This window comes from Globicephala melas, chromosome 13 (assembly GCF_963455315.2).
Source record: "Globicephala melas chromosome 13, mGloMel1.2, whole genome shotgun sequence".
Taxonomy (NCBI): Eukaryota; Metazoa; Chordata; class Mammalia; order Artiodactyla; family Delphinidae; genus Globicephala; species Globicephala melas.
This window is the reverse complement of record NC_083326.1, coordinates 3,245,687-3,258,915: the sequence shown is the minus strand read 5'-3', so window position 1 is coordinate 3,258,915 and position 13,229 is coordinate 3,245,687. Positions and strand designations below refer to the sequence as shown.

Here is a 13,229-nt window from a genome sequence, read left to right as displayed (position 1 = left end):
GGACGCGCAGGCTCAGCAGCCATGGCTCACGGACCCAGCCGCTTCGCGGAATGTGGGATCTTCCCAGACCGGGACACGAACCCGCGTCCCCTGCATCGGCAGGCGGACTCTCAACCACTGCACCACCAGGGAAGCCCTATCTTTTTTTTTAATATGAGGATCATTAAAGGAATTTCTGCTTCCAGCTGTGATGCCTATACAGTATGACATATATATATATTCCTACATTTCTTCTATATATTAGCCCACATCCCTGGAACAACTCCTGATGAGTCTGTCACTTGGGACATGAGGTAACTCTTGGAGCCAGTTGGAAGCAAACTTAGAAATTCTCTTAGTCCAGTCCCTCACTTTTGCAGGCCCAGCGGAGGCCTGAAGAAGGCCAGTGCCTTATCCATGGCCCCAGGCTAGCCAGTTAGAGGCTCCAGGGTTTCCGATCCTCGCCTGGGTTCACCCCATGACCTGCCTCGGAGAAAGGAGTTCCCCGGGGCACCTCACGTGGCAGAAACTCTGACTCTTAGCACTTGCCCAGCAGTCCCAGGGAATCCAACAGATTCAAAGTAGCAGAGAGATGTTCAGGGAATTCTACCAAAAGCAAAGTCCCAAGGAACTGGGAACAGGATCCCTCCAATTCTAGGAATGCTGAGTGGAGAGGCAAAAGACACCTCAACCCTCAGATGAGAGAGGTGATCTGCCCAGGTTGGGCCTGAGTGGGCTCTGGGATCCCCTTTTATCATCTCATCAAAAATCCCTTCCCAAACCCAGGATCCTCGAACAGGGCTCCTTTGCTGAGGCCGAGCTGCTTGCAGGGGAAGGATGGTAGGAAGCTCTCACCCCTACCCCCCTCTCCCAGGTGCCCAGGCAGGGCTAGGGCTGTGTGGCCACGCAGGCTGCCATCTGCACTGGGGGCAGAGTCAGAACTGTGAACCCAGGACTGAGTCAAAGGAGCACGATGAGGACAGAGACACTGGAGCAGGGCTCAAGGTCAGGGTCAAGTTATCAGGCCCAGGCCAGAAAGGGGAGATTGGGGAGGATTTATCCCCCAAGGCCTGCTGCTCCCACACACTCCCAGGCCAGGATGCTCAGTGCGCACAGCTGCTTGGGTAGGGCTAGAATCTCCTAAAGTAATGGGGGGAGGGCCAGGCAGCCTCAGGCCTGGGGCTGGACGAGAGCTATTGGGGCATGCCAATTCCTGGAATGACTAGGGCAGAAGTCAGTGGTTTCTGATGATTCTCTAAAGGAAAGGGGAGGTGCGCAGACACACTCCCCACCTCCTCCCTCCCAGGGATCCTTGCAGAGGGTGAGCGAAGCCCCTCCTACAATGCATTTCCTGTCATCTAATTTCCAGACCTCACATCTCCTGGCAGAAGAGGCCTCCCTGGAAAAGAGGGGTGGGATGAAAAGCCCCTCGTCACCACTTGGATGGCCCTTGCTGGAGCAGAGCTAATTACAGGGAGGAGAAAGGGCCTCCTACTTGGGAAGTGGGGACAGGACAGGCAGAAATGGCCCCGGGTGGACCCGGGGCGGGACTCAGCCCAGGGCCCTCCCAGCGTCCCCTGCTGGGGCACAGACCAGCCTCTCAGGGCCCCCGCCGCTCTGTTTCTCTAGGCAAACAGGGGTCAGGAATGCAGAGCGACAGAAATGAGCGAGGAGCACAGGAGATTTGGCCAAATAGAGCAAGTCGGCGGCCTAACCCGCACCGCGCCTTCCGCATCTCAGCGGCACCCGCCTCACCGCATCTCCTATCCCCTCCCACTTGCCACGCTGGACCTTGTTCAGATCCCTCAGCCGTACACAAGGACCCCAGGTGCTCTGTGTGCTGAAGAGAATTAAACTGGATTGACTTGCCTGCTGAGGGACAGAATTTCATCCAAACAACAATTAAATCTTCCTAATTTGAATCTGCTAATTAGAAAAAGTCTGGGCTGAAGCTGGCCGTGGTGCAATCTATATTTTAGGAGAGCGTTAAATCTAACAGAGAAAACCTGAGAACTACTAAAAGCTGGAGACACGGAACCTGTTAAATCAACCATTTCCTGCACCTAGAAGCACCTTTAGCGTCCAGTCAACCAGAACTACCCTTTTGAACCATCCTGGGTGTCTGGTCCTAGGCTGCTTCCAAAGCAACCCTTGCCCACACCAGTTTGCCTGACTAAATGGCTGAGTAATGACACTAATGTACGTCTGTTTTTTAAATAGCCCATCCCTTTCCGTTGAGGTTTTTTGTTTGTTTTTACATTCTTTAAAACACACACACACTTTTTTACCTCAAAGTTGCAAAAACTTCCTGGATACTCTTCACTCAGATTCCCCAAGTGTTAAAATTTTACTGCCTTACTGCATTTCTATTTCCTTCTCTCTCTCCACGTATACATCCATACATACAAACACACACACAGAGTTCTCCGTGGATTTTTTTCCCTAAACTATTGAAAAATAAGTTGAAGGCATGATGCTCTTTACCTCTAAATACTTTAGTGAACTACACATCTTTTTCAAGTGTTCAGGTGTTTAGATCCAGCCCTAGTTTAGGTCAGCCCACCCCTGAGCTAGAACCTGTGAGTAGGGTGGGACCAAGTATCCAAAACAAAGCAATGATGCATCCCAGGGCAACAAAGCCCTCTGCCCTGAGAGCAGGAGACTGTGGGAAGATGTCACAGGGGCCCGCTGCCTACAAAGACACCACAACCAAGCCCTCAACCTCTCCCCAGCCAATCTCCCCAGTCCTTGCCTCCAACCCAGCTGGCTCTATCTCCATGAGCCTGTTTTGCCTGGCTGGCATGCCCTGGCACTTCTCTCTGGACTCCTCAAGGCCCACCCCCTCCAGGAAGCCTTCCCTGACCATGCTAGCTCCTGAGATTCTCCTTTCCGCCCCCCTCCCAGGGACCACTGGTTCACAACATTCCCTGAGCTTGGGAAATGCTTTTGCATTCCTGTCCCATCCTCCCCTGCAGTACCATGAACACTGAGCCCAAGGCTGGGCACATGATGGCCCCTAGCCACATCTGGGCTCATTGCTGGAACCAGGACCTTGGGGGGCCATCTGGCCCTGAGGGTGGACAGGGCAAACGCTGGGGCTTGAAGATTAGGACTCCGGCATCATTGACGTGAAGGAAACAGGAGCTCCGTGGATCAGACAAGACCCTCCTCCCTCCCTCCCCCAGGGACCCCACTCACCAGTCAGTGCCCTCAGCCAGATACCTGGGCTGAGGTGTCTGTAGTTGGTGGCCGAAGTCGAAGCTGGGGTGGAGGCGGTGAGGGTGGACAGACACTCGCTCCTGACTCCGCCTGCCCGGAAGGGAAGGAGGAATCCAGGCGTCAGGGCTGCCCAGGGCCAGCCCAGCCCCCAGGAGTGCTCAGCAGCCCCAGCCCACAGCCTGCGTGTGGAGCAGCGGCCTTCAGCCCTCGTCCCAAACTCCAAGGAAGCTTCCTGGGCAGCAGCCAATAACTCAGAAATTCCCGCTGTCTCTGGGCTGCCCACTATACTGAGCCTCTCCCTGGGTGTGACTACTGCAGATCAGCTGTCTCACCCGGTCTCTCCAGCTTCTCTGCTCCTTCTCCTACTGCTCCCCTCTGTCCTTGGTGGGATGTATTCAGGACACACAGACCGGCCTCCTGTAGGCTCTCCCACCTCTGTGCACCCCCTCTGCTCCCACCATGCTCTTCTCCTCTCCTCCACCCTCTCCACACTCTTCCCAGCTTTCATGGCCCAGGGCAAAGCCACCTCCTCCAGGAAGGCCTCCCTGAACACTCCAGATCATGATGACCTCTCTTTCCTCTGACCTCCTACAGCACTCACCTTCTGTCCCAGGCACCCCAACCTCTACAGACATAGAGGCTTGGGGCCTTAAGGATCATCAAGTCCAGAGGTGCTCAAAGTGTGCCCCAAGCAACCCTGGCAGTCCCTGAGACCCCTTCATGGGGTTTACGAGGTCAAAATGAATTTCATAATAATACTATCATGTTATTTGCTTTTTCACTCTCATTCTCTCACAAGTGAACAGTGGAATTTTCTAGAAACTACATGACATGTGATTCTGCCACATTTGAGAGCAGAAGAAGACTTGAGAACACAGCCATCTTCTATTAAGCCAGGCATGAAAAAGATTTGTAAATATGTATTTTTAAAAAGTCACTCTTTTCACTGATTTAGATGCAAAAAATACGGTTATTTTTTGAAAAACATATTATTGGTGTTAACATATACCTTTGCTATTGTTATTTTTAAATGAATTAATAAGTATTTTTAAATTTCTGTTTTAATTTCTAATAGGGTAAGTATCAATAGTCATAACCCACATAAACAGGAGCTTGCTGTAATCCTCAGTAACTTTTAAGAGTGTAGAAAGGGTCCTGAGACAAAAATGTTTGAGAACCACTTAACTTGTACAGCTCCTTCTCTTAACAATTGAGGCTCAGAGAGGTGAAGTGACTTGCCCAGGATCCCACAGCTACTTCAGCCCCATTTGATTAGCATTGTCTCATTTTACTCTGCACTTGTTTCATAGCTGGTCTCTCCAACCAGACGGTGGGCTCTCTGAGGGCAGGGCTGACCCAGCCCTGTCCTGAGGTATCCCTTAGGGACCTCCAATGTTAGAATCTGGTGACCATGAAGTTTGAGGGGACGTGAGGGGTCCCCTAGTCTAGTCTCCCACAGCATTGAAAAGTCCACTGTGAGCATCCTAGCCCACCACTTACCCAGCTCCTGGCCAGTTACCTGGGCGATATGACAGGGACACACACTAACAACAGAGGGAACCCGTATCAGGTTAAGGCAGCGCTCACTGCCCGAAACAAATGCCTCTAAGTGGATCAAAAGCTGCCTCCTACGCAGAGACTCATTTGGTGACTGACTGCTGGCCAAGCCTGGCAGGGTAGAAGCCAGAGGTCCAGCGCTGGGCCCTGCCCCCGCCCCGCCCCGCCCAACCCCTGCCCAGGTAGCACACACACCTGGGGTGTGAGAGGAGCCTGCGGTGCTGAGCTTCCAGGAGCTGCTGCTGCAGGAGGTATTGCTGGTGCAGGGCCTGAGGTAGGAAGGAGGGACCTGTGACGTCCTGGAACTGCAGGGTGGGCAGCGGGGTCAGCGACTGATGCAGGGCGCCGCTGTGCTGGTGGGCCGGGGCCATGTGGGCGCTGAGGCCCGGCTGCGACTGCACCGGGTGGGCCAGGGGGAAGTCGGGAGCGAGCTGCTGCGGCTGGGGGGGGCCCAGATGGAAGTGGCGGCAGGAGGTAGCGTGAGGATGCTGAGACCTTTGAAATGGGGCACCTGGAGAAGCAATGACAAAGACTCCATGAGGACCAGCCCTGCTCCCCTCTCCCACAGACCCCATCTCCCCCTACCCCCAACCTGTAGCTGGTGAAACTCAAGACCTTCATTAGAACACAACAGTGTCATCACTTTTGTATACAAATGGTCATCGATGCTCCCTAGTAAAGGCTCTGTGCAGTATGTGTTGGAGAGTGGGGGGAGTATTTTGTTTAATAAATAGATAAGCATCCTCTTTTAAATGAACACACTTGTTAAAGGAATTTTAAGGTCCCTGGAGGCAGTTTGGCTTTCTTAAATTTCTCCCATGCAGCCTTATTGACCCTACTACCTTTTTAAATCGATGCCCAGAGAACATTGAGTCCAGCCTAGTCAAGCTCTGAGCTCTACTGAAGACTTGGCTAGCCAGGACCCAGCCGACAGGGAGCCCAAATTTCCAAAGAGAAAACAACCAGCAGTTGTTTTCCATGCAATTTTAAGAAAAATAAAAAATCTAATCCCACAAAGTTTTTAAGTAATAATGAGATAATTTGTTATAATATTATAATTTATTTAAAAGCAGAGGTTTCCAGCAATAAGCTGGGCTCAACGCTGCATTTAATCTAGTCTCCACTACCTTCTAAATAACATTGACCTTGATGATGACAAAGCCTTACAAATTTTCCATAAGCAAAGATCCAGCTCTCAGCGTTGGAGTCCTTTAATAAGGAAGGAAGTGAACTTGGCACCTCAGGAAGCTTTACAGAGGCTTCCTGCTAAACATGACAGGTTCAACATATATCTGCTCCTTCCCAGACCCCACTGAAATGAGAGCAAAGGCATAAAGAGAAAATAAACAGACAAGGACAGAGAGAACAGGAGAGGTGACATCAGCAGGCAACAAATGTCAACAGATTTTTGGAAGGTGGAAAGCAGATGGAGCAATTAGCAGAGCTGAGGAATTGGAAACCAAGCGCCTAATGAAGGCGCAGTCAACGAGAAGTGGACAGATCTTGCCACACTTGCTGGAAGGGTCAGGACAACTCCTGTGGTGGCAGGAGAGATGGCGGCGCTGAGAACAGGGAGGCTGGTGGCCAGTCTCTGTGAGGAGCAGTTCTGCCCAGGGCATCTCCCCTCTCCCATGCAGGGCAGTGACTGCCGCTCCCTCGCCCTGGCATTTTGCAGGGAAACTGAGCCAGAAAGGCTCCAGTAGAGGAGGACAGGGGTGCAGCACCGTGCTCAAACGGGAGGGTTAAGTGAAAGTCTTATACATGGAACTCTGGAAACCCCTGCTCCCTTCTGCCTCTTGGTTCAGAGGGTGCTGCCACTCAGGTGCCCCTCTCCTGCAACCCCACAGCCCCAGGTTGGAAACTGACCCCAGAAATAGCTCTACAGTTCCTTCTGGTTGGGAGTACTCCGTAAAATGGTTGAGTCCCCCACTGGCGACTCCATAATAAAGCCCGTAAGTTGAAAGGTCCATACCCATACACACACACACAGATTCTGGAAGTTACTAGTGATCTACTCTTCAATATGAACAGACAGCCAAGGATGACCAGTCCCTTGAGGAAGATTACAAAGTGAAAAGAGAGAAAGAATATACTAAATAAAATAAAATAAACTCAGAGAAACAGAAGTAACGCAAGGATCCGAAAAAAATAAACTTCAAAACACTTGAATTAATATCCTCAGAAAAATGATGTCGGGTCCATGAGACAACAACAAGCTCCTTTAAAAGGAGCGATGAAGGGGTTTCCCTGGTGGCGCAGTGGTTGAGAGTCCGCCTGCCGATTCAGGGTACACGGGTTCGTGTCCCAGTCCGGGAGGATCCCACGTGCCGCGGAGCGGCTGGACCCGTGAGCCATGGCCGCTGAGCCTGCGCGTCTGGAGCCTGTGCTCCGCAACGGGAGAGGCCACAGCAGTGAGAGGTCCGCGTACCGCAAAAAAAAAAAAAAAAAAAAAAGGAGCGATGAAAAAACAAGAGAGCTCTTGGAAATTAAAAATATAAGAGGTGAAATCTGAAATTCAGCAGAAGGGTTGGAAGATAACGCTGGGGAGATTTCCCAGGAAGCAGAACAAGAAAACAAGGAGTTGAGGAAAAAGATACCAGCGTTGAAGGATGCAGTCAGAAGATTCCACAGTTTTCTAGTAAGAGAGAAAGAATGGAGAAAATTGTGGAAAAAAATTATTTAAAGTATTTCCCAGAACTGACGGTCAGCTTCTGGATAGAAAAGGCCCTCTGAGTGCCCAGCAAAATGGGGGGAGGGGGGAGAAGAACCACACACCAAGGCATCTCCCTGGGAAATGTCCAAGCAGTGGGGCAGAGAGATGATTCTGACACCTTCCAGAGAGAAAGCAAACTGGTCCCATTCGAAGGGTCTGGGAGCAGGATAGCACCAGATTTTTCAAGGGTAACATTGGAAGCTTGAAAACAGTAGGGCAACTGCTTTCAAGGTGCTGAAGGGGTGTCGGGGGAAGATGTTCAATCTAGAATTCTGTGCCCAGCCAAACTATTAATCAAGCGTGAGAGTAGAATAACGCCATTTTCAACCATGGAGGGTCTCAAAATAATTAATCTTCTCACACCCTTTCTCAAAGAACTACTGATGCAAATCAAAAGAAAGGAGCAAAGAAATAGGGGGTGCCACCTGGAAGGGGGGGCTTTCCCAAACACATGGCTGTACAGGGCCTCCAGCAATCATTTCAAGGCAGGGAGGAGGGAGGGCGCTCTGAGGGGTAGCTGGGGGTGGATCAAAAATATAACATTACCGTCAGATTTGGCCACATGAAAATAGTATTTGAAGGAATTTTCCAATTTTGTAGAGCATTTGGTAAGAATTTGTAAAAATGTCCCAGAAAGCAGACAATTATTACCTCTAGGAAGAGAAAAAATTGTTCAGAAAGTGTAATTATTACATACTACTTGGTTCAGCAGTGAACAGTATTTATATATTAATAACACAAGCATTAATAAACTATTTTAGAACAGAAAAGGACATTTCTTCCATAAGAAGAAGAAAATAGACAATGTCAAAATTGAAAAATCAACGAAGAGCAGTAAAAGAATTTATTTAGAAATTTACTTAGTAATTTATATATTTCAGGAAGTAAATACTCGAAGAAGAGTTGGAAATGTTGAGCTTCTAGTGGTGGGACTAGGGTGGGGAGGGCAAGGGGCAGACAATTGCTGATTTACTAAATGTGTCTTATATTGGAGCTATCTGACTTTGTAAATGACATGCAGGCCATTGATAGATTTTTTTTAATCTTTTAAAAATAAATATTTGCAAAACAAAATGGAAATAAAATGCATTTCTGGCTCACTGCAAGTGAGCCAGAAAAGAATGATCTAGAACCTTAATTCCCACCAGCATTCCAGATCAGTAGGGCCTCCTCTGCCTGGTGAATTCTGGCCTCCATGAGTCCAGGGGCTGTAGCCTGAGCAAGCAGGCTCTGGATTCCCCCTTCTCCCTCACCACCATCTATCATACCGTAAAAAAAGGAGGAAAGGTCCACGTGACCAAACGAAGGAGGGCAAGAAGGGAAAGGAGAGCTGTCGAAAGCTAACAAAGTGAAAGACAGGCATGACTGCAGAAGAAGGGAAGGGGGTTTATAAAAAAAGAATACTGTAAAGACTCCTATCCAACACTGTCTATTAAATTACAATGTGAGCCACATATGTAATTGTAAATTTTCTAGTAGCCACCTTTAAAGAAGTAAAAAGAGACAGGTGAATTTAATTTTAATAGTATATGTTATATAACTCAGTATATCCAAAATATTGTTTCAACATGTACTCAATATAAAAAAATTATTGAGATATTTTACACTGGGCTTTTTTTCATATTAAGTCTTCAAAATCCAGTGTACATCTGGCACTTACAACACACCTTAGTTCGGATGGCCACTTGTGGTTAGCGGCTTCCGTGTTGGACAATGCAGCCCAAAAGAAAAAGACCAACTCCGTACATAGAGCAAAGAATCTTAGGCAAGTTTGCTAACTGGTCTGCCTTCAGAGGGGGCGTCCCCACTGCTTACTGGTGAGATGCACACCCCTTAGCCTGATCCTCAAGCTCCATGCCCCTGATCCCCCCCGCCCAAGCCCTCCCGACATCGGATCTCCAGACACTCCAGCACATTCCCACCCCGGGGCCATTGCTCATGCTGGTTGCTGCCTTCCCTGTCTTTAAAGGTCATCTCTCAGCAACTCAAAAAATGCCTCCCCTGCCTGCCAGCCCCCAGGGACGCCTTCCTCCTCTGCATTCCTGTAGAAGGCCCTGTCACTACCACTCATTTGGCACCTGGCAGTAGCTACCTTGAGCTGCGTCTTCACACTCACCGCCCCCAGCTGGCTGAGCTTCCTGTCTTGCTGTTTCTGGATCCCCACGCACCTCCCTGGAGCTGGCACTCAGTAATTACCTGGTTGGCTGACTGCTGGAGGGACTGAGGGAAAAGCAGTGGCTCCAGGCGACTGACGCACTGGGGCTGGTTGAAGGCCAGCTGATTTGAAATCGAGAGGGAAAGAGAGTGGCAAGTAGGCCCGGGTGAGCTCAAGGTTTTAAAGCTGCAGTGCACAGGGACTGAGCAGGCAGAGCAGGCCAGCGTCCTCCCCCTCGGGGGCTGGTGGAGCCTCTCCGACCACCAGGAGCAGCAGCTGCCTCCCTCCCACAAGCCCCTCCTGCCAGGAGGGCGCCCACCCTGTGAGGGAGGCCCTTCCGGTTTCTATGGAGGTCCATTAGGGAGAGGACCGACCACCACCCTGGAGAGGTTTCCACTCTCCTGGAACCTGTGCCCTCCAACTGATGCACTGGGCAGTGAGAGCAGCTGCCCTCTCTCCTGGATGGGCAGCAAGAGAAAAGTGAACAAAAGTGTCTATATGTCTCATAGTATTTCAGGCAATTTCTACCTGCAAAAGTCCTTTGACTTCTGTTCTGGGACTTTGTGCCCCCTCTCCCCTGTCATCTCCATCCCCAGAGGGTTCTCAGTCTCATCAGCTCTGCTCAGAAGGACATTAAAGGCAGGAGACATCCATTCTGGGGCCCCTGACTCACCCCAACCCTGTGTGCTGTAGGGTCTGTGAAAGTAGCAGCTGCTGTGTTCGGTCTCTAAGACCAGAGGAGTGAAGTTCTTAGGGTAGACTAGTCGGGCCCATGACAAGCCAGTGACCAGTGACAGCTGAGTAACACAGCCCAAAATGCCCTCATCGACAAACAACCTACAATTTTTCCCATTAGAGTTACTCCTTTGGGTTAAAAAAATAATCTCCAGGTGTCCTTGAATATATTATCCATTTGTCTTATTTCCCCAGGACTGAAATGCCATCAATTGGAGGATTCATCATGAACTAAATAACATTGTTAGGGAGTGAGGAGAAAGAGGGGTTACATTTTTTTTAAAAAAAACACCACATTAAAGAAACACAGCAAGTGTAAGACACAAATTAGTTTCAGAAATGTGTAGAAAAACATGTGCACCTTAGAATTCTGGAGACTGATGCTATAGGACCCCCCTGAGAGCTAGCTGGGAAGACCCCCTGAGAGCTAGCTGGCAGCACCTTCAAGCAGGAGTGCTCCCCTGGGGCCTAAGCAAGGCAGGGCTGGGGCAGGGGGAGGCCACTGTGCTGGGGCTTGCCTGATGGCCACCTGGCGCACGCAGGTGCTCCACAAGAGCTGGTGGCTGATTCGTGCCTCATGGGCAGGGAGCCAAAGCGGCTGGCAGCTGGAGAGGGGGCGGAACAGCAGAAACCACACAGCCCCACGAGGAAGGGAAGGTAAAAGAGAAGTGGAGGACGTGGGGGCCAAAGGCTGTGGGCAAGGTGGGTGGAGAGGACAGTGACAGAGGTCTCGAGTCTCTGGAAGGTTCATGGACACTCATCTGGTAAATGACAGAGCAGAGATTTGAACTGAGGTCTTTCCTGAAAGCCAATTGTCAATGAGAGGGAGGGGCAGAGCCAGGGAACTAGAAGGCTTGATAAAGTGAGGGGCCCTGCTGAGGAGGAGAGCAGGGCAGAAACGGGGCCTGGACACCCAGAGGACACGCTGGGCTGGTCCAGGTTTCCTGGGGACAATGGGGATGGAGACAAGGGGGCCAGAAGAGCCTCAGAGCTGGGCCTGGGTGGGAGCTAAGAAGAGCCAGGCCAACAAGTCAGAAAGCCAGAAATGTCGGTGGAGACAGCAGATCCATGTGGCCTGATAGGCTTCTCAGGAGCAGGCAGCATCCTGAGCTGGAGGAATATTCTAGCTGTATTCTAATCTGCACCAACTTGGTCACCTCAGGGTAACGTGGCTTTCATCCTTCAGACTCCAGGGCTGAGAGGCAATGCCTTCAAACCCTCAGGTGAAGAGGGAAGGAGAAGAGTAGGCAGTGCTGGGGGCAAGGACCAGGGGAGGCCTGCCTCCCACCCCAGTGCCCCAGGATAACTGCCTCCTGCCAGCAGGGGCCTCAGGGACAAGGTTGCACACCCACGGGCCAACCAGGCCGAACGTCCCCCATTCCTCCCAGGGATGCAGGACCCTGGGAGAATAGGATGGGAACCAAACCTTCCCGCATTTCCAGGGAAGCTGGCAGGTCCCGTCCTCCCCAGGCCAGTTCCCAGGTGTCAGATTCCCACTGTCCTCAGGTCACTGACCCGCATCACTCTCCCTTAGAGGTGGGGGCAGAACAGGAGGGCGGGGTCCACAGCAGTGTCACAAAGGAGGGGAGGGCCAAAGACAGTCCCTCCCAAAGGCCCCCCGGGATGGAGGGCAGCCAGCCAGCAGGGACAGAAGGCTGATACCTGTCTCTGCTGAGCACTTCCTTGAAGCTGGGCTGGAGTCAGAGTCCACTCCTCTCTGAAAAGCCAGCTCTCAAGCAGCAAAGAAAACCAGCTTTTTGAAAGCAGATTTCTGCCCACAAGGGGCCAGGGAGGAAGGCCTCTGCTACCAAAGAGGCTTTCAGAGCCAGGCAGAGTCACCCGGCGTAAGGGCTCCGTCTTAGAGGCCTGCGTGCTTCCCCTCGCTGTCAGACCAGGCGGGACACTGGACTTCTCTGGGCCTCAGTTTCCGAGACCGTGACCCACAATGATGCACCTGGTGCTACACACCTGCTAACATCTCTCCGCTGACGCGGCCACAGGCATCTCCTGGCCTGGCCTCTCCTCTTGCTCGCGGGGAAGCCAAGTAAGAAGCACAGGAAGACCTTGCGCACTGAGTGTCGTGACTGCCCCCGGAGTCCCCCAGCAGGCCAGGCCAGACCCAGGTCTCCTGCCCCACCTCCTGTTGGGACAAGCCTGTGTGTTCTGTCCCATGTCCAGCACCGGAACTGAGCCCAAAGCAGGGAGAGGCAGAGTAGACCAGTGCTGAACTTCTAAATCCATCTTCCAATGGCTGCCACATCATCCTAAAGCCAGTTCTGAGTGTTCCATCCCTTGCAAACACCCCTTCTGGCCTCTCTCTCTCTCACTGCTCCCTGTGACCTTCCCTCTCACCTCTCCCGGACCCCCAGGGGTCTTACCTGCCCCCTGGCCCCATACCCTACCTCCCAGGGCTGTTGCATTCTGTCCATCCTCGACCACCCAGGGCAGATGTTAACTCTGGGATGGAATCTCCCAGTGGATGAAACTCTTCTCTCCATCAGATTTGTGGCATTTGCCTATTATACTTGGCATTTTATTTCTGGACAAATTTTATCGCCAATAATCAGCTGTAAAGTGAGTGATTTCAGGACAAATACCATGCAGTAAATGTCCTTTGTTCTTAGAAGGATTAAGGAAACTTCCAAGAATGGAGGGAGAGAGAATGCAAGAAAGTGAGAGAATGGAAGAGAGAAGGAAAGAGAAAGAGGCGGGGAGGCGCGAAGAAGAGAGGGAGGAAAGGAAGAAGGAAGGAAGAAAGACCTTCGTTATCTTAGAAAAGTTAAGTATTAGATTATTAGCTAGCAAGGAAATGCAGTTCTTCATGGAATCATTGAATATTCAAGCTAAATGAGGCTAAGAGATCATACAGCC

At 51.0% G+C, this 13,229-nt stretch overlaps 1 protein-coding gene across 2 annotated transcripts in view; it reads right to left on the bottom strand.

Moving 5' to 3' along the window:
* The window catches only part of ARK2C (arkadia (RNF111) C-terminal like ring finger ubiquitin ligase 2C), a 106,497-nt gene that overhangs the window by 13,517 nt on the left and 79,751 nt on the right, over positions 1–13,229 (bottom strand). The window contains exons 2-3 of one of the 2 annotated variants that reach the window (XM_060310380.1): positions 4,951–5,266; positions 3,178–3,288 (exon numbers count right to left, since the gene is read on the bottom strand). In XM_060310380.1, coding sequence (XP_060166363.1) covers positions 3,178–3,288; positions 4,951–5,266 — 427 coding nt within the window. Of the gene's footprint in view, positions 1–3,177; positions 3,289–4,950; positions 5,267–13,229 lie in introns of those variants that run through there. The other variant, XM_060310381.1, reaches the window with a different exon arrangement.